This window comes from Macaca nemestrina, chromosome 4 (assembly GCF_043159975.1).
Source record: "Macaca nemestrina isolate mMacNem1 chromosome 4, mMacNem.hap1, whole genome shotgun sequence".
NCBI lineage: Eukaryota > Metazoa > Chordata > Mammalia > Primates > Cercopithecidae > Macaca > Macaca nemestrina.
In genome coordinates this window covers 54,118,787-54,142,928 of record NC_092128.1, presented here as the reverse complement: position 1 = coordinate 54,142,928, position 24,142 = coordinate 54,118,787, and the positions used below count along the sequence as shown (strand labels likewise).

Sequence of the window (24,142 nt, the reverse complement as noted above, 5' to 3'; positions counted from 1 at the left end):
AATTTTCTTGAACCTTGGAAAATGAAAGTACTGCCTACCCCAGGCACACAAAGGGCTATCTCAGAGGATCCAACACCCATATGCAGAAAAAGTATTCAGGAAACTGAAGGCATTATCTCTTCTCTTCATTTTTGCTTTCTTCTCTGAGCTACAGGTTTTGGGATACTTTGCTCTCTGTTACTTCCCCCTGGAGCTACCCTTTGCCAACTCCTCAGGTAGAGGAAGGATAACATGCCAACCCTTTCTACAATCCTAATTCACTTCCTCCTGAGTCCCCATCAAAACCAACAAGCACCCACATAACTTAGTAGCATGGTCAAAACTGATATTCTCAAAAAAGAAAGAAAAGTCAAGAGACACCTTCGCTTGTCTTCTTCCTAGACACACTTCCAAAGACAACTAGTATTAGTGACAGGTGAAGCCAGCTGGACTTCCTGGGTCGAGTGGAGACTTGGAGAACTTTTCTGTCTAGCTATTGGACTGTAAATGCACCAATCAGTGCTCTGTGTCTAGCTAAAGGATTGTAAATGCACCAGTCAGCACTCTGTAAAAATGCACGAATCAGTGCTCTGTGTCTAAAGGATTGTAAACACACCAATCAGCAATCTGTAAAAACACACCAATCAGCACTCCGTGTCTAGCTAAAGGATTGTAAACACACCAATCAGCACTCTGTACAATGGACCAATTGGCGCTCTGTAAAATGGCCCAACCAGCAGAACATCGGTGGGGACAAATGAGGGAATAAAAGCTGGCCACCCAAACCAGCAGCGACAACCCGCTCAAGTCCCCTTCCACGTTGTGGAAGCTTTGTTCTTTTGCTCTTCATAATAAAATCTTGTTGCTGCCCACTCTTTGGGTCTGCACCAACTTTAACAGCTGTAACACTCATGGCGAGGGTCTGCAGCTTCATTCCTGAAGTCAGCAAGACCACAAACCCACCAGGAGGAACAAACAACTCTGGATGCGCCACCTTTAAGAGTTGTAACACTCACTGCGAGGTCCGCAGCTTCATTCTTGAAGTCAGTGAGACCAAGAACCCACCAGAAGGGAAGGGACACATTAGGAATAAGGCCATCCTTTTTAAAACACATGAGAAACAACTAAACTTATAGCTGACCAAGAAACACTTTCCTCTATTTAGAGTCACTAACTTCTGTCAGGATAATTCAAATACTCTGTGTATCATATTCTAACAAGAAAGATAAAAATGTAAATTGAACAAATTAATCTTAAACTGAACAACTAAAGTAAGTGAATACAGACTTAGGAGTAAACAATATTGTTAAAAATGATTCAAATATGTCTTTAAAAATTCATTTTTGCAATACCAAGGAAATCTGAATGAAGAAGTCTCCAATACCAAGGATACCTGATGCGATATCAAGAAATTGTTAATGTCTTTGGTGAGTTTTATGGTTATGTTTAAAGGTTCATATTTTTTCAAAGATTCACAAAGACATTCGTAGAAGTAAAAGGACATGACTTCTAGGATTTGCTCTACAATAATTCAGCAAAAAAAGACAGATGGATCAATTATGGCCAGACCAGGACAATTATTAAACTTGAGGGACAAATTTACAACCATTTACTGCAGTATACTCTCTCTTTCATATAGGTTTGAAATTTCTCCCAATAAGTTTGTAAAGAAAAACAATAAAGGTATTTTCTATCAAGCACTGGCTTATCTCAGATATATCAAGGAGTATAGAAAATGCATCATTTGCCGGGCATGGTGGCTCAAGCCTGTAATCCCAGCACTTTGGGAGGCCAAGACGGGCGGATCACGAGGTCAGGAGATCGAGACCATCCTGGCTAACACGGTGAAACCCCGTCTCTACTAAAAAATACAAAAAACTAGCCGGGCGAGGTGGCGGCGCCTATAGTCCCAGCTACTTGGGAGGCTGAGGCAGGAGAATGGCGGGAACCCGGGAGGCGGAGCTTGCAGTGAGCTGAGATCTGGGAACTGCACTCCAGCCTGGGCGACAGAGCGAGACTCCGTCTCAAAAAAAAAAAAAAAAGAAAATGCATCATTTTACCTTTCCTAAACTTTTGCAATATAGATAACTGGGAATAAAATCAGGAAAACCAAAATGTTTCCATATTCTCCTGACAGAAAGATGAGCCTCTGGGGACAATTACTTGAAAGGCTCAGTTGTATAATTCTGGAAACAGAATGTGGCAACTACTCGTACTATTCAGAACTAAGAGCAGTCAAGTGCTATCCTGGGATGTGGACATTTACAGCGCACTTTTCCTTTTATCTTAACCAATGCTCCATTCTCACATGGTGCTTTGCAGCCACTGGGGCACACACAAATTGTCCTTGCGCACTGGTTTTCGAAAGTTTAAAACACAAAGAAGTGTTGCTGATGTATGCTTTTATTTACCACTACAAAAAAACTTTACCACAATTAACAGGAAAAGATCATTAATTCCACACCAAAATTAAGTCAAGTTGTTGTGTTAAAAGTAAGTTTCTAAGATGCTACTATACCAAATACCCCGAAAAGCCATGCAAACCATCCTAGGTGGACCACTTTATAATACTTGACAGCGTTCCTAGAGAGTTTATGTTGAAGGTGATACAGCAGAAAACAGAGATTATAGGAGCTTGAAATATTTTCATTATAAATAAATCAGGAAGTAAAGGATACGTATCCCATTCATGCCTGAAATCTTGAAGTCGTCAATGAGCTGGACCACCATGTCTTTGTTTGGGTCACTGGGATCACTTTCTCGAACCTATGCCAAGAAAAAGGAATGCAAGAACACAGAGTTTAAGACAAAGCACGTTTTCCCATTATAACAGCAATACTGTTTAAATACAAGTGTGTTTTAAAATAAAAAATCATCACAAAGTTATAAAGAATAAACTTGATTTATTTTCATTTTTATTTTTTATTTTGAGACAGAGTCTTGCTCTATAGCCCAGTCTGGAGTGCAGTGGTACGATCTCAGCTCACTGCAACCTCTGCCTCCCAAGTTCAAGTGATACCCATGCCTCAGCCACCCAAGTAGCTGAGATTACAGACGCCCACCACCATGCCTGGCTACTTTTTTGTATTTTTAGTAGAGACGGGGTTTCACCATGTTTGCCAGGCTCGTCTTGAACTCTTGACCTCAAGTGATCTGCTCACCTTGGCCTCCCAAAGTGCTGAGATTATAGGCATGAGCCACCATGCCCAGCCAAACTTGACTTTAATTTAGTATTACCCAGAAAAACCTTTCTGTAAAATTTTTAAGTCATTAAATTTTCTTATATCATTCACATTTTTAAAGTACTTACACATTTGAGCAATTTTATTTCATCCAAGGCTGTCTCCGTATAATGCTGGGCACTTTTTACAACTTTCATTGCAACAAATCTTTTCCCCCTTTAAAAAAAAAAAAAAAAAAAGTATTTATATTATCAGTGAAAGAAATCATTAGTATTCAGGTTGAGCATCCGTAATTGGAAAATGTAAAATCCAAAATGCCCCAAAACCTAAAATATTATGAGTGTGTCGACATGACGCCACAGTGTAAAATTCCAACTCTGACTGCAATCAAAACTCAGTAAAAGCTTTGTATGTTGCACAAGATTATTTAAAATGTTGTATAAAACTGCCTTCAGGCTATGTATATACGGTGTATATGAAATACAATGAATTTTGTGTTTAGATCTGGGTCACATCTCTAAGGTCATTGTGTATATACACAAATATTCCAAAATCCAAAACACTTCTGGTCTCAAAGCATTTCAGATAAGGGATATTCAACTTGTATGAGATCTATCCAATAAACAAAAACATAAGCTTTCCTTTAAAATAGTACTTTTCAAATGGTGGGGCCACATTAAATAGTTGTATGGGTCAAGACAGTCTCTTTTATGCTTTGTTGTTTTGTTTTTTCCCTAATTAAAACAAGACTAGAAAAATACCAGAATTATCACAAATATTACTCACCAACCTAATAGTGAAAACCACTCTCCTCTAACACTTTTGTTTCAGAACACACACACATACGCACAAAATACATGTGTGTATATGCGGAGTAGCAATGAAGCTTCTTACTATGTGTCATGGCTTTGAAAAGTTAGAAATGACTGATTTGAAAAGCCTATACACTGAAAAGCCTATACTATACATTATGTTTGTCTGATATGGATGAATTACTAGAAAAATAATATAATCCCAATGTAAAACAATTTCAGTGAATTAACTTTGAAATAAAGCTGGAAGCAAGTAATATTTTAAGATTTCAAATGAACTTCAAACTAAGGCAGTGGGGCAGAAAGGAATCTAGCCAGCTGAGGCAGGCCTGTGCTAAGCACTTCACATACCTCAACAAAGCAGTGGTGACCCTCAGCCATACCTTCTTAGAACACATATGTTGAACTACTCCAGGAAACAAATGCACAAATGACAAAGAACACTTACTGCATATCCCAGCACAGCCAGACAGTAGAGAAGTGCCCCCATCCAAGCTTTCTAATAACATGATACCGGCCATTGAAGAGGTCTCCAATTTTCACTGGATGATAGCCACCTTAAAAAGAAAGAAAAAAATTCAAAATACTGGAAAAGTAGTAAAAACATTTCATCTCTTTTGTCAATTCTTGGTATCATTAAAGAAAGCTCTACATAACACACGCAGACTAAAACACGTTTACTAATACATTTTTTTCAGGAATATCTTTCAACAAGAAAAAGTGTTGGCTTTTCTTGTTGGAAAAGGTGGCTCACACCTGTAATCTCAGCACTTTGGGAGGCTGAGGCAGGTGGATGACTTCAGGTCAGGAGTTCGAGACTAGCCTGGCCAACATGGTGAAACCTGGTCTCTAGTAAAAATACAAAAATCAGCGGGGCATGGTGGCGAGCACCTGTAGTCCCAGCTACTTAGGAGGCTGAGGGGAGAGAATCACTTGAACCTGGGAGGTGGAGGCTGCAATGAGCCTGAGCAAAAAGTGTCCAACTGCAATCCAGCCTGAGCAAAAAGTGTTCTATCGATTCCTATTAGACTTCTTGTTTTAATTTAAGGAGGCAATGAACCATCCAGCACACCGTAACAATAACTTGAGGTTCCCTATTTACTTATTTTACTTATTTATTTTTAAGACAGGGTCTCACTCTGCTGTCTAGACTGGAGTACAATGGCAAGATCTCAGCTCACTGCAACCTCTGATTCCCAGGCTCAAGAGGTCCTCCCACCTCAGCCTCCCAAGTAGCTGGAACTACAGGCACACACCACCATGCCCAGATAATTTTTGTACTTTTTGTAGAGACAGGGTTTCACGACATTACCCAGGCTGGTCTTGAACTCCTAGGCTCAAGCAATCCGTAAGTCTCCCCTCCCAAAATGCTGGGATCATAGGCATGAGCCACCACGCTTGGCCAAGGTTCTGTATTTCAACCTAGGTGTGTACGTTATGCACACACCAGCTCTTGGTATTTAAAGACTTTTTTCTCCTAAACAAGTTAAATTCAAATCTTTTTGGATATGTACAAGAAAACTGACAAAAATAAACAATCTTTACTCTGTATAATTCTGCATGCATCAATAGTTTATTCGTAACTAACTAGAAACTGTACAATGCATGTCTTAATTTACGTTCTAATAGGGCTTGTTCCTCTCATCACTATTCTGCCAACTTCTAACTCCTTCCTGGAAACATTCCTTACAAATGAAGAAATGAGGCGGGGCACAGTGGCTCATGCCTGTAATCCCAGCACTTTGGGAGGCCAAGGTGGGCAGATCACCTGAGGTCTGGAGTTCGAGAGACCAGCCTGGCCAAGATGGTGAAACCCCGTCTCTATTAAAAATACAAAAAATTAGTCAGATGTGGTGGCAAACGCCTGTAATCTCAGCTACTCGGAAGGCCGATGAAGAAGAATTGCTTGAACCCAGAAAGCAGAGGTTGCAGTGAGCTAAGATTGCACCATTGCACTCCAGCCTGGGCGACAGCGTGAGACTTCACCTCAACAAAAAAAAAAAAAAAAAAGAAGAAGAAGAAGAAGAAAGAAAGGAAAGGAAGAAATCAGTTATAGAGGGACAGAGGACACCCTATTAAGGTAGATTATTGAGGGGAAGTAGGGTGCCTCACTGATACCTGGCACGGGAAGTTCTTTGCTTTCCATTTTTAAGCAAAATAAGCAAGCTACAAACTAGCGCAGATAATATGGTATACTTTTTGTGAAATACAGAGGATAAGATTTTAGCAATGGACATTCCTAGGTATAAAATTACTCTTACTCTCTTTATCTATATTTTATTCTTTTTAGCTATGCTTTTTCAATTTCTTCAATTTTTCTAAAACAATATTTTACTACTTTTTTACATTGGAAACAGATTTTTAATTCTTTTAACGTTTGCTTTTTAATTGTAAAGACATCTATTTCTCTTTTAATCTGCAGAATTCTTACAAATTACTCAGTAAAGATGTGGATGGCTTGCGCCTCGTCTTAAGAGGTCTAAAGCAGGTGTAGGAAGTATCTAACCAGATCCTTCAATATATTCCCAGGGGGCTCTCAATAACACGTCAAGAATATATTTATGAATATTTAAATTGTGTTGGATTATTCCTATGTGAAGCAGGAATGTGACCAGCTACTGAGTTCCTGAGATTCTCACCCTTCTATTGCCTTTGCACTTGCTTTTCCTGGATTTGAATCTCAAGGTGTATGACAACATTTTGGCTAAATATATGAACTAAATGATAGTGAATTAGGAATAAAATGTATTATTAAATGTCTTACTACTTAGAAGATTAAACTAAAATTAATTAAAAAGATGAGCTCTGAGTTTATAATACAGTTATTTATTTATTTATATTTTTTGACAACTGAGTTTTGCTCCATCACCCAGGCTAGAGTTCATTGGCCATCTTGGTGCACTGCAACCTCTGTCTCCTGGGTTCAAGCCATTCTCCTGCCTCAGTCTCCCGTGTAGCTGGAATTACAGGCTTGCACCACCACACCCGGCTAATTTTTGTGTTTTCAGCAGAGTTAGGGTTTTGCCATGCTGACCAGGCTAATCTGTAACTCCTGACCTCAGGTGATCCACCCACCTTGGCCTCCCAAAGTGCTGGGATTACAGGCATAAGCCACCGCGCCCAGCCTACAATACAGTTTTGAAACCATTAAAATTAACATTCAAAGCAGGAAATGAAACTGTTTATCTGGTATGAATTAGGAACACTGTGCTAGGCACTTTATTTTCAAAACCATGTTCCATGAAACAAAAATAAACTATAATATACTGCAGGTGTTCGATAGGGGATCAGGGCAGTGGGAAGGAAGAAGGGAGAAGTTCTGTTAGAGAAACGCAGTGTTGAACAAAGAAAACCAGATTTCTTGACCATAGGCCTAATGTTTTAATACAGAGTGAGAACCTTTAAGAGAACAGAAAATGCTGCGTATTCCTGACATATGTGTTCATGGAATTATTTCTTCAGAGACCTAGTTGCATTTTATAACACAAGTATTTAGGAAAGACTGATCTATCATAATTCTTGAAACCACTCTACAAAGTAGATGGTATTATTTTTACACTGCTACAGAGAACACCAAGTATCACAGATTATGAAGTACTAGGTTCAGGGCTAGAAACTAGGTCTGACTCCAAAACCCATGTTTTGTCAACTAGTAAGAAATACACTCTAATTTTAATAACTAGAGGACTGCCTCCTGGTCTTAGTACACAGAAAACATGGGATGTCTTAATTAAAATCTATATACTACTTAAACATACATTATTGCTAATATTTGTCTCTAAATTTAAAAATAATTTATGCATAAAAAGAAATCTATATCACACTAGTATATGTTTCAGATTCAAATTCTCAATTAGCCAAAGTGTGTACATGTGAGCAAAAACAGAGGAGCACTATTTCCAATGTAATCACAGCATAAGCACAGCAGCTTCTTTTCTCAAGGGCTTTGAAAGCTAACAACAACAAAATTACTAGTGGAGTACAGTATCCCTGAAGCCCTCAGTCTAGCTAAAACTATTATCTCTATAAAAAGGCAAACTACACAAGAGATGCGGGCTAGCTCTGTCACCCAGGCTGGGCAGTAGAGCAGCACAAACAGGGCTCACTGCATCCTCGAACTCCTGGGTTCAAGCAACCTTCTCAACTCAGCCTCCAAGAAGTATATACCACCATGCCTGGCTAGTAATAACATTTTTTTTAAAAAAACAACTATAAAACACTTAACTTACTTCTAATTTTCAAAATGTGATATACACAATTTCAAGTCTATGTATATTCTCATATTGTAACTCCTGGTTTCCTACAAAATTAGTATCTTCTGACCATTCATTTTTCATTCCCTTCTCACATAATGGCACCTTGCTCACAGGGCATCTCCTCTAACATCCATGCTGCCAGAAGAGTGGTCCCTATTTCCATGCACCAGACCACACTAACCTAACTAACAACCAGGGAATCAGAGAAAATGAACACTCCAGTAACTCCACCAGAAATGACCCCAATTCCTTGGGCTTAGTTAACTGTGTGCACTATAATGGCTATTAGCAATGGACACCCCAAGGTGTACCACGTTGCCCAGCACACAAGAAAACAAGTACAGTTACTAGACAAAGACTCAAACTTTATTCAGTTCGCTGCTTCACCAGAGGACAGAAAAGGAGTATGGGACAATAACAGTGCTATGGACCCTGCTAACAGCATTAGGCAGGGTGCCAGAAAGTCTCAGGTACTTGAAGATCACCATGACTTAAGGGTTTGGTGGATACACCTGTGCACTTCACTATTTGTACTATTTAATATAAAAGCATGCATTTATCAAAGTTGTTTTTCTTTTTTTTTGTTTTGGCTTCTCAAAAAACAAATCTTAGCCGGGTGCAGTGGCTCACACCTGTAATCCTAGCACTTTGGAAGGCTAAGGCAGGAGGATTGTTTGAGCCCGAGAGTTCGATACCAGACTGGGCAATACAGTGAGACCCTGTTTCTAAAAGAAAAAAAAAATCTTATCAGATTACAAACACGAAGAGATCAAGAATGAACTGTTAAGTAACCATTAAATTCATTGCTCTGGTTTCTTCTACTTCCATGCCTCCAGCACAGCCAAGGTTTCTGTAACTAAAACTCTACCTAAGATAGTAAAAAGAATCCAAAGATGAAAATGTTAAAACTCTCCTTTTTAGCTATTTGGGTGACTTGCTAGCCAAAGATAAAGATTCCCTTTTCCTTGTCTAGCAAAAAATAGATTCTATTTATAGAGTTAACCAGAAGTTCAGAATTCCATGACAGACAATGTTCTGGAAGTATTTTCAACAAAGTCTCTTTATTTTCTTAATAAAGATAATATTAAGTGTCACCCAAGCTCTGCTGAGAGTGGTTTCTCAGCCTTCTGATTGGGCGGTGTCTCTATATAACCACTGAAAACTTTCAAAGTACTAGGGAAAGCTGAGAATCACCCCCAACACACACAATGATTGAAAAAAGGAGGAGCCAGGCACAGTGGCTCAAGCCTGTAATCGCAGCATTTTGGGAGGCCGAGATGGGTGGATCACGATGTCAGGAGATCGAGACCATCCTGGCTAACACCGTGAAACCCGTCTCTACTAAAAAATATTTAAAAAACTAGCCGGGCAAGGTAGTGGGCACCTGTAGTCCTAGCTACTCGGGAGGCTGAAGCAGGAGAATGGCGTGAACCTGGGAGGTGGAGCTTGCAGTGAGCCAACAGCGGGCCACTGCACTCCAGCCTGGGTGGCAGAGCGAGACTCTGTCTCAAAAAAAAAAAAAAAAAAAAAAAAAAAAGGAAGGGGTGGAAAAAAGAAATTTGTTCACAGTAACGTAACATAAAGACAACATTCTGTGTCACTGAAGATTTTAATACTTCCTTCTCCCAAAATTGATAAAATAAAAGCAAGCAGACATAAAATCAGTAAGGATATGGAAGATTTGAACACACTATCAACCAGCTTGACCTAATTACCACTTATAGATCACTACACTCAACAACAAATACTCTTTTCAAGGACACACAAAATATTTACCAAGATACATAATGTACTATACCATAAAACAAGTCTCAATAGAAGTAAGAGGATTCGGCCGGGCGTGGTGGCTCACGCCTGTAATCACAACACTATGAGAGGCCGAAGCTAGTGGATCACCCGAGGTCAGGAGTTCAAGATCAGCCTGGCTAATGTGACAAAATCCATCTTTTACTAAAAATACAAAAATGGGCTGGGCGTGGTGGTGCACGTCTGTAGTCCCAGCTATTTGGGATGCTGAGGCAGAACTTCTTAAACCCAGGAGGCAGAGGTTGCAGAGTTGAGATCACACCACTGCACTGCAGCCTGGGCCACAGAGTGAGACTCCATTTCCAAAAAAAAAAGAAATAAGAGGATTCAAATCACACCAAGTATGTCCTCAGACCATAACAGAATTAAATTACAAACCAAGAAGAGAAAATACTCAGAAATTTGGAAACTAAGTAACACAATTCAAAATAACCCATAGGCTAAAGAAGAAATCAAAAGGAAATTAGGAGGTATTTCTTACATTAAGTGAAAATGAAAACTTTATCAGAATCTATGAAACGCTGTTAAAGCAAAACTCAGAGGGAAATTTATAGCACTAAATGCCTGTATCAGAAAAGATCTCAAAAAAGTAATCTTAGTTTCCACCTTAGAAAACTAAAACTTAATAGCAAACTTAATCCAAAGTAAATGGAAGAATGAAAATATAATAATGATATGAACTATAATAAGTAAAATAAAAAAGCATAGGAACAGTCTAGAAAATCAGTGAAACCAAAATCTGGTTCTTTAAGAAAATGAAAGCAATTAACAAATTTCTGGCCAGGCAGACTGGGTAGGGAGAGAAAACACAAATTACCATCATGAGCAATGAGTGAGGTAACGTCACTATGTATTTTTGAGGCATTAAAAAGATACAAGGGAATATTATCATGTTATACCTGTACATGTGAAAACTCAGATAAAATGGACAAATAACTGAAAAGACACAAGGTCCAAACAAGAAAAAAAATATCTGAATAACCATGTATCTATTTTAAAAAATGAATTTATTGTTCAAAATCTTCCCATAAAAACTGCATTGGTATCTTCTTTCTTGATATTATGAAAGAAATACTACAAATTCCTCCTAAAAAGTAAAAAAAAAAAAAAAAAAAAAAAAAAAAGAGGAAATACTTCCAGTCTTGATCCTACGAAGCTAGCATTTTTTTATTCCAAAGCCTATTCCAAAGCCAGGCAAAGACATTATAAGAAAACTACAGACCAATTTTCCTCATAATGTAGATATAAACATTGCAGAAAAAGGTTCAACAAATCAAATCAAATAATATATCAAAAGGATAAAACATCATGATCAAATGGGATTTATTCCAGGAACACAAACTTGGGTCAGTATTCAAAATTCAACTGATGTAATTCATCATAATTAACATTCTAAAAAAGAAAATCCATATGATCAGCATATCAGACACAGAAAATCATCTGACAATATGAAATTTTCATTCTTGATCACAATTCTCAATTAAGTAGGAATAAAGGAACATCAATGAAAAACCTACAGATAACATCAGATTTAACTATTAAAGACCAAATGTTTTCCCCCTAATACCAGAAACAAGATAAGAATGTCTGCTCTCCCCATTTCTATTCTACTGTTCTGGAAGCTCTAACTAGTACAATCATGCAAAATAAATAAAAAGGCATCACTGCTGAAAAAAAAAGAAAATTTATCTTTAGTCACAGACAAGCCACAGAGATATATGTGGTTTTGCATATATATATGTGTGTGTGTGTGTGCGCGTGCATATATATATATGCACAGTGGCCTATGGTTTTACATACATACATATATGTACGTGTGTGTGTGTATACACACCACATTTGGCTACTTTCTGTATTTTTAGTAGAGACAGGGTTTCACCATGTTGGCCAGGCTATTCTCTAACTCTTGACCTCAGGTAATCCACCTGCCCTGGCCTCCCAAAGTGCTGGGATTACAGGCACAAGCCATCACGCCTGGCCTAGTCATGTATTTTCTTGAGTGAAGTAAGAATCTCTTCAATGATTTTGATCACTTTTCTAATGGACTGTCATTTTCTTATCACTGCAGATATTCCTTATACATGTTAATACCTTCTTGGTTATACATCCTGCAATTCCGCTAATAATAACCACTTCCAAAATGTACCTGGTAATTGTCAGAAAAGTGATTAAACCAGGAAACACACACATACACACACACACAAAAGAGCTGGTAAAGTGAAAATAAAAACATGATATGCAGAGATATCAACGAAACCTTTTGATGACTTGCTTTTTTTAAAAGCACTGAGAATAGACAGCATGACTTGCTATTATGTATATACTAACCACCACTTTTCTTCACTTAAAAAAAATTATTTAGAACATACGCAACCTATCTTTTTACTTCAACAAAAGGATATCTTTAGATTATTAAGATGTGTGACACAATGTAAGGACACAAAGGACTGCAAGAAAATCTTAAAACCTTAGTATATTTGAAATATCTCATCTACATTACAAGATAATAGGTAAATGTCATTTAAAAAACCAAGATTTTCAATATAAAAGAGTTAAAATGTAAAAGTTTTTAAAAACTGTACAAATGATGTGTCAATGGAGGTTCATCATTTCTAACAAATGTACTACTCTGGAGGAGGATGCTGATCCTGGGGGTGGCTATGCATGCATCGTGGCGGGAAGTTCATAGGTTATCACTGTGCTTTCAATTTTGCAGTGAATCTAAAACTGCTATTAAAAAAAAAAAAAAAAAAAACCGGCTGGCAGCGGTTGTTCATGCCTATAATCCCAGCACTTTGGGAGGCCGAGGTGGGCAGATCACAAGGTCAGGAGATCAAGGCCATCCTGGCTAACACGGTGAAACCCCGTCTCTACTAAAAATAAAAAAAATTAGCCAGGCCTGGTGGCACACACCTGTAGTCCAGCTACTCGGGAAGCTGAGGCAGGAGAATCGCTTGAACCTGGGAGGCAGAGCTTGCAGTGAGCCGAGATCACGCCACTGCATACTCTAGCCTGGGCTACAGAGCAAGACTCCGTCTCAAAAAAAAAAAAAAAAAAAAAAAAGTAGTCTTTAAAAAAAGATTTGTCTGCGGTCAGGTTAAAAGTGCCTAGAAAGAATGTTTCTGTAAAGACGAGACTACCTATTGCATGGGGACACACGAAAGTACAGAAGGTGGTGACAACATGAAGAATCCATCAGACAAATTCAAAAGGTGAAAGTCTAAAGAGACAACTAACTAGGGTTCTAATATGAATTAAGTGCATGATGTTGTGAACAAACGAAGCATAATTCTGGAATAAAATTAAAACTACTATTTCAGATAACAAGTATCTTCTCAGTATAAGATAGGAAAAATATTGCCCAAGTTGGAAATGGATTGTCTGTCAATGATTAGTAACAATCTCTTGTAATTGGCCTTCATCAATAAAATTTTACAATCCTTCTTTAGCTAATTTAGGTTATAAAAGAAATAAGAAAATAAATTATTGCTGTAAAATTTCACAACACATTCTTCCTAAGATTTGACAGTCACATCCCTGAGCCGTGAAGAAAATGCCTGCAGGTGGTATCAATACAAATGCTTCAATCTAAGAAAACACTACTTTCCTCATTAGTAATTTAAAGCACAATTTAAATTACATTCACTACAGCAGAAACACTAATAATAATAATACTAAATATAAAAAAAGCATCAGGACTAAGGACATTTTTAAAAGCACTTAGTAGCAACCAAAAATATAAACAATAATGAAGCCTCTGGCACAACCATTAAACTCCCTTAAAACTGGGAGAAATTCAAAAGCAGTCAATGAGAGAAGCTATTGTTATTTAAGAACTCTTGAATACAAGTCAATCTCTGTTATTACAGTCAAATATTTCCTGTAACAGTAATGAATGGGAGACTGCTCTAGAGGAAAAACCAGAGCAAAGGCTAATATTCCAAAAGACACAGGAGGATTCCTATTTATCTACAACCTAAAAAAGTAACAATAGGCTGGGCATGGTGGCTCAAGACGCTGATAATCACACCTGAGGCAAGCGGATCACTTGAAGTCAGGAGTTCAGGAGTAGCCTGGGCAAAAGAACGAGGTACCCCCATCATTCCAAAATTTAAAACATTTTGCTGGGCATGGTGGGGCATGCATATGATCCCAGCTACTCAGAAGGATCACTTGGGTCCAGGAGGTTGAAGCTGCAATGAGTAGTGATCACGCCACTGCACTCCAACCTGGGAGACAAAGGCCCGTCTCAAAACAAAACAAAACAAAAAAACCAAGTAATGACAAAAATTACTTAAGCGTAAGACAAATATAAATGGAAACACTATTTTCCTCATTAGTAATTTAAACCACAATTTACATTCACCACAGAACACTAATAATAATAATAATAATAATACTATCAAAAACTATTCTATGGTGAATGTAAATTGTGCTTTAAATTACTAATAAGGAAAATAGTGTTTTCTTTTTATAAAATACAAAAATATAAATGGATTCAGAAACCATTTTTGCAGTGAGACTACACAGATTAAAGGTGAGTTCATGGATTGAGCAACCCTGAATACCTAAAATTTTCATGTCAAGGCCAACACATAATTCTAAACCCTTGCCTACTACCAATTACTTAACAGAGATTTATGTTTGAATTTGGGGATGTCGATTTGAATATCGGCATTGGCATTTACTACTATAACATTAAGCCAGTTACTTAACCTGTGTCGGCACTTGCCCCGGCTACCTCACTCAAAACTGTACCTGGGTACATATTACGTGGCACGTTAGTGTTTACTGTTATCCTGCCAGTAATCCAACCCACTGTGACTAATGACAGATTAACAAATGAGCAGGTCACAGTTAAGAGTATTATCTATGGCTATTTAAAACTGTAAAACTAACTGGCCCAAAGCATAATCCAATTCATTACAGTACCCCAAATAGCAATCCAGGTATGATAATTTACAGATGGTAAATGTCAATTAAAAAATTAAAAGGCCGGGCATGGTGGCTAATGCCTGTAATCCGAGCACTTTGGGAGGCCAAGGCATGCGAATCCCTTGAGGTCAGGAGTTCGAGACCAGCCTGGCCATCATGGTGAAATCCCATCTCCACTAAAAATACAAAGGTTAGCCAAGCGTGGTGATGTGCGCCTGTAGTCCCAGCTACTCAGGAGGCTGAGGCAGGCGAATCACTTGAATTCAGGAGGCGGAGGTTGAAGTGAGCTGAGATTAGCACCACTGCACTCCAGCCTGGGCAACAGAGCAAGACTCTGTCTCAAATAAAATAAACAAAATAAAAGGTTAACTCACCTTTTTATTAATGACTTATTCAAACTTAAAATATTATTATAAGAGAATCAAGACTTTCAACATTCAAGTCTGATGTTACTTTTCCAAGATTACATATTAAAGACTTGCTAGGTGTTAAGGATACTACTTCCAAAGAATCCTTGTCTGTGTCTTCACAGAGTTTATAATCTTATGGGGAAGACAAATGAGAAGATGAATCACTAAAATACATTATGTTGTGTATTTGTATGTATGTAATATATAAAATATGTTGAGGGAGGTTTGTTCTTCTGTTCCCTGGCACAACATAAAGAAGCAGGGCATGCTTTTTACCAGTTCAAAATCTAGGCTACTGTTTTTGAAAGGAGAGGTCTGTAATGTCCATTAGGTCCATTTGGTTAACTACCCAAACTCTCAGGGGGTGAGGCAGAAGTCTCTCTCTGGTAAAGTAGCCACCATGTGATGGGCAGCCCTGAAACATCCACAGGGCAAGAACTGAGGCGTCTGGCAAACAGCAGTGAGGAACTGAGGACTGCTGACTGCCACCTGACAGAGCAAGGAAGCAGATCTTGCAGGCTATCAAACCTTCAGATGGCTGCAGCCCTAGCTGACAGCTTGACTGCAACTTCCATAAGAGCCCCTGTTCCAGAACCAATCAGACAATTCACTCTCCAGTTCCTGACCTTCAGAAACTTTTAAAATAAAAAATATTTGTTTTTTAAATTGTTAAGGTTTGGGGCAATTTCTTTTTTCTTTGAGACGGAGTCTTGCTCTGCCACCCAGGCTGAGTGCAGTGGTGCGATCTCGGCTCACTGCAAGCTCCGCCTCCCGGGTTCACGCCATTCTCCTGACCCAGCCTCCCAAGTAGCTGGGATTACAGACACATGCCACCACACCCAGCTAATTTTTTTGTATTTTTGGTAGAGACGGGGTTTCACCGTGTTAGCCAGGATGGTCTCGATTTCCTGACCTCATGATACACCTGCCTTGGCCTCTCAAAGTGCTGGCATTACAGGCGTGAGCCACCACACCTGGCCATTTGGGGTAATTTCTTACACAGCAGTAGATAATACAGCTGACATGCAAACAGCACCAAAATGTTATGTGAGATAATTCTGCACTTACTATAGTAAAGTTAAAGACACTGACTACTTCATTATCCTTCTACAGAGACTCATGAAAGAAATTTTGTTGGAGGACAATGCTCTGTGGGTCTCTCATATTTCTGCCTATTTTCTGGACAGAGGCATTGACTGATGCCCTTTGTTCCAGGATTATCTTTCAAAGGTTTCTATAGTGAATAACCTTAGAAAATAGAACTACTATATTCCTCTAGAGAAGAGGACAGGATGGTTTGCTCTCTAGGATAATAACTATCTCCTCCAGTAGCAAAGGTTAACCAGGTTTGGTTATAGACCCCTATAAAAATTTGGGGTTTCCTAAGCAAGGAATTCCTTACTCAAATCCCCTGTGTGCATAGCATCCAGCTGGACCTGCCTCCGTGTTACCCTGGTTGGAGGCAATGGTGTGATCTCGGCTCTCTGTAACCTCCACTTCCAACGTTCAAGTGTTTCTCATGCCTCGGTCTCCCCAGTAGCTGGGATTACAGGCGTGCACCATCATGCCCGGCTGATTTTTGTAAACTGAATATAAAATTCTTCGTTGGAAATTCTCTAAGAATGCTGATTATATTATTATTCTCATCGTCACATGGCACATGCTTTAAAACTGACCACACAATCCTCAGCAAATTCAACTGTATTTTACTAACAATACTCTCAGATCACTGCACAAGAAAACCAAAAATCATTACTAAGAAAATCACTCAAAGGCCAGGCACGGTGGCTCACTCCTATAATCCCAGCACTTCGGGAGGCTGAGGCAGGCAGATCCCAAGGTCAGCAGCTCGAGACCACTCTGACCAACATGATGAAACCCCATCTCGCCTAAAAATACAAAAATTAGCCAGGCGTGATGGTGTGTGCCTGTAAACCCAGCTACATGGGAGGCTGAAGCAGGAGAATTGCTTGAACGCAGGAGGCAGAGGTTGCAGTGAGCCAAGATCACGCCGCTGCACTCCAGCCTAGGCGACAGAGTGAGACTCCATCTCGAACAAAAAAGAAAATCACTCAAAACCATAAAATTACATGAAAATTAACCCACTTCTGAATGACATTTAGGTAAATAATAAAATTAAGGCAGAAATCAAGAAATTATTTGAAACTAATGAGAACAAAGATACAACATAACAACCTCTAGGACACAGTTAAGGCAGTGTTAAGAGGGAAGTTTACAGTACTACAGGCTCACATCAAAAAGTTAGATCTCATATTAACAACCTAACTTCACAACTAGAGAAACTTGACAAATAAGAGCAAACGAACACTAAAGCTAGAAGACAAGAAATAACCAAAATCAGAGCCAAACTGAAGGAAACTGAGATGTGAAAAACCATACAAAAGATCAGCAAATCCGAGGAATGGTTCTTTGAAAAAAATAAGATAGACAAGACAGCTGGCTAGACAAATGAAAAACAAAAAAGAAAGAGAGAAAATCTAAATAAACACAACTAAGAAATGACAAAATTGAGGCTGGGCACAGTGGCTCATACCTGTAACCCCAGCACTTTGGGAGGCCAAAGCAAGCAGATCACGAGATCAGGAGATACAGACCATCCTGGTCAACATGGTGAAACCCCGCCTCTACTAAAAATACAAAAAATTAGCTGGGTGTGGTGGCGCACACCTGTAATCCCAGCTACTGGTGAGGCTAAGGCAAGAGAATCACTTGAACCCAGGAGGCAGAGGTTGCAGTGAGCCGTGATTGCACCACTGCACTCCAGCCTGGGCGACAGAGTAAGATCCCATCTCTCAAAAAAAAAAAAAAGAATAAAATATCTTGGAGTACAGCTAACCAGGGAAGTGAAAGATCTCTACAATAAGAATTACAAAACATCTCAAAGAAATCAGAGATGATACAAACGGAAAAACAGTCCATGCTCATGGACAGGAAAAATCAATATTGTTAAAACAGCTATACTGCCTGAAACAATTTATAGATTCAATGCTATTCCTATCAAACTATAAATGGCATTCTTCACAGAATTAGAAAGAACTATCTTAAAATCCATAAGGAACCAAAAAAGCCCGAATAGCCAAGGGCAATCCTAAGCAAAAAGAACAAAGCAGGAAGAATCACCTTACCTGACATCCAAGTATACTAAAAGGTGACAGTAACCAAAACAGCATGGTACTGATGCAAAAACAAACACAAAGACCAATGGAACAGAGTAGAGAGCCTAAAAACAATGCCACACACCTACAACCATCTGATCTTTGACAAAGCTGACAGAAACAAGCAATGGGGAAAGCACATCCTATTCCGTAAGTGGTGCCGGAATTACTTGCTAGCCATATGCAGAAGACTGAAACCGGATCACTTCCTTACACCATATACAAAAACCAAGATGGATTAAGAGTTAAATGTACAACCTAAAACTATAAAAACCCTGGAAAGGCCAGGTGCAGTGGTTCACGCCTGTAATCCTAACACGTTGGGGGGTGGCGAGGCAGGCAGATCACTTGAGGCTGGGAATTCCAGACCAGTCTGGCCAACATGGTGAAACCCTGTCTCTACTAAAAAAAATAAAATAATTTGCTGGGTGTGGTGGCACATGCCTTTACAGATACTGGGGAGGCTGAGGCAGGAGAATCACTTGAACCTGGGAGATGAAGGTTGCAGTGAGCCAAGATCGTGCCACTGCACTCCAGCCTTGGTGACAGAGCAAGACTTTGTCTCCCCCCCCCAAAAAAAAAAAGCCTGGAAAATAACCTAGGAAATACCATTCTGGACATAGGACCTGGCAAAGATTTCATGACAAAAATGTCAAAAGCAATTGCAACAAAACCAAAAACTGACAAAGGGAACCTAAGAACTTCCTGAACAGCAAAATAAACTATCAACAGAGTAAACAACCTAAACGATGGCAGAAATATTTGCAAACAAAACATCTGACAAAAGTATAATACCCAGAATCTATACAGAACTTAAACATATATACAAGCAAAAAACAACCCCATTAAAGAGTGTGCAAAGGACATGAATAGACATTTTTTTCAAAAGAAGACATACATGCGGCCAACAAGCATATAAAAACCTGCTTGACATCTCTAATCATTAGACAAATGCAAATCGAAACCACAAAGAAACATCATCTCACACCAGTCAGAATGGCTATTAAAAAGTCACAAAATTAACAGATGTTGTCAAAGTTGTAGAGAAAAGGTAATGCTTATATTCTGCAGGTGGGAGTATAAATTAGTTCAGCCATTGTGGAAATCAGTGTGGCAATGCCTCAAGGAACTTTAAACAGAGTTACCATTCGACCCAGCAATTCCTTACTGTGTATACACCCAAAGGAATATAAATTATTCTACTGTAAAGACGCACGCACGCACGTGTATGTTCACTGCAACACTATTCCCAATGACAAAGGCATGGAAGCAATGCCCATCAACAGTAGACTGGATAAAGAAACCGTGGTACACATACACCATGGAATACTATGTAGCTATAAAAAAAGAACGACATCATGTCCACTGCAGGAACATGGATGGAGCTGGAGGCCATTCATTACCCTTGGCAAACTAACACAGGAGCAGAAACCAAATACCTCATGTTCTCATGTATACGTGGGAAGTAAACAATGAGAACACAGGGACACAAAGAGGGGAACAACAGACACTGGGGCATACTTGAGGATGGAGAGTGGAAGAACAGAGAGAATTAAAAAAACATCTATAGGGCACTATGCTTATTACCTGGGTGATGAAATGATCTATACACCAAATCCCCGTGACACACAGTTTACCTACATAACAAACATGCACATACATGTGCCCCTGAACCTAAGATAAAAGTTAAAAACACACACACACACACACAAACACCAAATGTAGGCTAAAATTCAACTGAGATGGCCAGGCTTGGGGGCTCCTGCCTGTAATCCCAGCACTTTCAACGGCCAAGGCGGGTGGATCACTTGACGTCAGGAGTTCAAGACCAGCCTGGCCAGCATGATGAAACCCCATCTCTACTACAAACACAAAAAAATTAGCCAAGCATGGTGGCAGGTACCTGTAATCCCAGCTACTCAGGAGGCTGAAGCAGGAGAATCGCTTGAACCCAGGAGGTGGAGGCTGCAGTGAGCGGAGATCACACCACTGCACTCCAGCCTGGGCAACAAGTGCAAGACTCTGTCTCAAAAAAAAAAAAAAAAATTCGACTGTACACTCTAATAGCAAAAAAGAGGAAAGCCCTAACGTAAAAAAGGATACCACAAGGACAACCACAGCAGTTTAAGGTGAAATAAATAACTATGTCTGAGGCTAAGAAAGAAAACAAGAATGGTACATTGAATCAGACTTTGAAGAGCCTTGAGATTTGTGCAAAACTTTTGACTTTGTTTTTTCCCTTTTTTTTAATTTTTTTATTTTTTTGAGATGGAGTCTTGTCCTACTGCCCAGGCTGGAGTGCAGCGGCACAATCTCAGTTCACTGCAACCTCCACCTCCTGGGTTCAAGTAATTCTCCTGTCTCAGCCTCCCAAGTAGCTGGAATTACAGACATGCACCAACATGCCCGGCTAATTTTTGTGTTATTTATTTATTTATTTATTTATTAAGTAGAGATGGGGTTTGGCCATGTTGGCCAGGCTGGTCTGAAACTCCTAGCCTCAAGCAATCTACCTGCCTTGGCCTCCCAAAGTGCTGGGATTACAGGCGTGAGCCACTAGGCCTGGCAAGTTTTGACTTTGTTACTTGTAAGGAAAAAATTAACAAAGTGTATACTACAAGATTTCCCCTTATCTCTTATGACCAGCAGGAGGGAAAGTACACTAATAATCTAAATGTATCCCAAGTAGTATCATATAAAACACTGCAAAGAGAATTGTATAGGGAAAAAAATCATGTTTCTATTACAAAATAAAATTAAAATGTGTAGTACTCAAGGCAAACTAGTAATAAAGACTGAGCTGTGATAATATTTATAAGATCCTGAGCCAAGCTATCATGGGATACATAAACATTTAAGAAGTTAAAGTTCACTAACAGCTCCATACATTTACAAAGCTGGAATCAAATTCTAGACAAAGAAAATTATATAAATACAAATAAGGATCTCCTGTTTTTATGATGAGTAATCTTTTTTTGTCATTTTAGTGCTATAAGTTTGTAGCTGCATGAAAAATTTTCTTCAATATACTGATACTGATTTTTCAGAAAAGACCCTCAAGAATAAGAGTCCACAACGCAAATGAAAGACATTACTGTACAAGACACTAACTAAAATCCTAATCTACATTCTAGAGTCTAGAACACTCCAGAACCACGTCTCAACACCAAGAGTACTTTAGAACACAATTTTAAATGCACTTGGGGATCAGCAGGAATCCTACAATTGCACAATGGTTTAACATCAGATCATAAATGGCTAGTGGGTATGTTTTCATTTGTTTCTTTTTGTTTTTTTGAGACGGAGTCTCACTCTGTTGCCCAGGCTGGAGTGCAGCGGCATGATCCCAGCTCACTGCAACTTCCACCTCCCAGGTTCAAGCCATTCTCCTGCCTCAGCCTCCCGAGTAGCTGGGATTACAGGCATGCGCCATCACGCCCGGCCAATTTTGCATGTTTAATAGAGGCGGGGTTTCTCCATGTTGGTCAGGCTGGTCTCGAACTCCCAACCTCAGGTGATATGCCCACCTTGGCCTCCCAAATTGCTAGGGTTACAGGTGTGAGCCACTGTGCCCTGCATGGCTGTTTTTAAGAGGCTATGTCTAGAGATTTACTTGACTCTGTAATTTGGGTAACAAGCTTTTTTGTCTCATATATATAAATACAACTAAGTGTTCAACTTCACTGAATGTATTTTAAGTATACTGATACCCTGTAAATCTCGGACTCCCTAACTAAAAAGAGTTAACGTACACTATTACCAACTTTTTTTTTTTTTTTTTTGGATATGGAGTCTCTGTCATGCAGGCTGTAGTGTAGTGGCACAATCCAGGCTCACTGCAACCTCCGCTTCCCAAGTTCAAGCAATTCTCCTGCCACTAGGCCCACCTAATCTTTATTTTTTTGTATTTTTAGTAGAGACGGGGTTTTACCATGTCGGTTAGGGTGGTCTCGAATTCCTGACCTCAAATCATCTGCCCCCCTCAGCCTCCCAAAGTGCTGGGATTATAGGAGTGAGCTACCACACCTGGTCTATTACTAACATTTTCCCTTTATTTCTTACATACATAATGCCAGACACAGCTATTTATCTCTTTAGGATATCTTGACAGAAGAATCCAAACCATTGCTTCAAAACATATGTTGTTATAAAATTTACCCTTAAATTTCTATGAAAACCAAATACACGATCTTTTAAGTCCATTTAACTGTCTAGTTAAGACGCTTACTAGTATTCTGTAAGCTAAGTGTTCCAGAGGAATGCTACAGGTTTGATTTTTCAAGTATACTTCGTATTTTTATGAAAGCAGTCTGTATGTCTATACAGGTCTCTTCCTTGATTTGGGTCGCTAGAAGCTTTTTTTTTTCTTTTCTTTTCTTGGAAGTTCCCTTCAGTGTTCAAAAGAATGATATTCCCTCAGTGCTTAAATGTATATAACAGTTTGTAGGAGATGTGTATAAATGAAGGTCAGTTTGGCTGGATGTAAAATACTTGACTCACATTTTCTTTCCTTGAGTATGTTAAATGTACTTCTCTAGTGTCTTCTGGCCTAACAGTTTGCTGCAAAATAAGTCATGTGGTCTTTCTGCCTAAGAATTTTACCACTTTCTGTAGGCTGCAACGTGTATTGGGACTTTATGATAGTTTTTATATATTATTTCTAATTCTTTCTTGTTCTTAACCTTCTCCTTGTCTCGTGGGCAAAGGAGGAGTAGACGTTATATGAGATCATTAAAAGGGCTTTTCTCCAGAACAAAGAACACGAGGTTTAGTACATGAACTTGGATGTTGTTTGTATCTACTCAAAAACTTTGGGCTCATTTCTGGGTACTTAATTATGTTTTGGAAAAATAAACGTATAATATATTGAGTTATGAACTGAAGAAACATTAACTTATCTTAGAATGAGAAAATCTTAACTGAGTCAAAGTAGAATTCAGAAATCAGAATCCACTTAAAACACGAGATTTATTTTAAAAAAAAAAATAGAAAAAGAGGCCGGGCGCGGTGGCTCAAGCCTGTAATCCCAGCACTCGGGAGGCCGAGGTGGGTGGATCACGAGGTCAGGAGATCGAGACCATCCTGGCTAACACGTGAAACCCCGTCTCTACTAAAAAAATACAAAAATTAGCCGGGAGCGGTGGCGGGCGCCTGTAGTCCCAGCTACTCGGGAGGCTGAGGCAGGAGAATGGCGTGAACCCAGGAGGTGGAGCTTGCAGTGAGCTGAGATCCGGCCACTGCACTCCAGCCTGGGGGACAGAGCGAGACTCCGTCTCAAAAAAAACAAAACAAAAAAAAAAAAAAAGAAAAAGAAATAAGATTTATTTTATAACTAAAAGAAAAAATTCTTAGTAACTAAAAAAATTTGACCATTAAAATAACTCAGAAAACAGCTCTCTGGCTGTTTAAAACTAAAAGCCCTAATTATCCACATTCCAACCTCAAAATATAACTAAAATTAAGTTTCTTCCAAAGGTTAGGACCTATTGTTATTTTCAGGCTTCTGCTGTTCACAGAGTGCAAGGGTATATTATAGCACATATCCATGCCTGACTCATATAACTGAAGACATGTTCCCAGGCATTA

The 24,142-nt window shown here is 39.1% G+C and overlaps 1 protein-coding gene across 17 annotated transcripts in view; it reads right to left on the bottom strand.

Moving 5' to 3' along the window:
- The window catches only part of LOC105475333 (SRSF protein kinase 2), a 296,256-nt gene that overhangs the window by 51,915 nt on the left and 220,199 nt on the right, over nucleotides 1-24,142 (bottom strand). For all 17 annotated transcript variants that reach the window (XM_011730501.3, XM_071094728.1, XM_011730505.3 and 14 more), the window contains 3 exons: nucleotides 4,422-4,530; nucleotides 3,290-3,377; nucleotides 2,658-2,745 (listed from right to left, as the gene is read on the bottom strand). In XM_011730501.3, coding sequence (XP_011728803.1) covers nucleotides 2,658-2,745; nucleotides 3,290-3,377; nucleotides 4,422-4,530 — 285 coding nt within the window. The remainder of the gene's footprint in view (nucleotides 1-2,657; nucleotides 2,746-3,289; nucleotides 3,378-4,421; nucleotides 4,531-24,142) is intronic.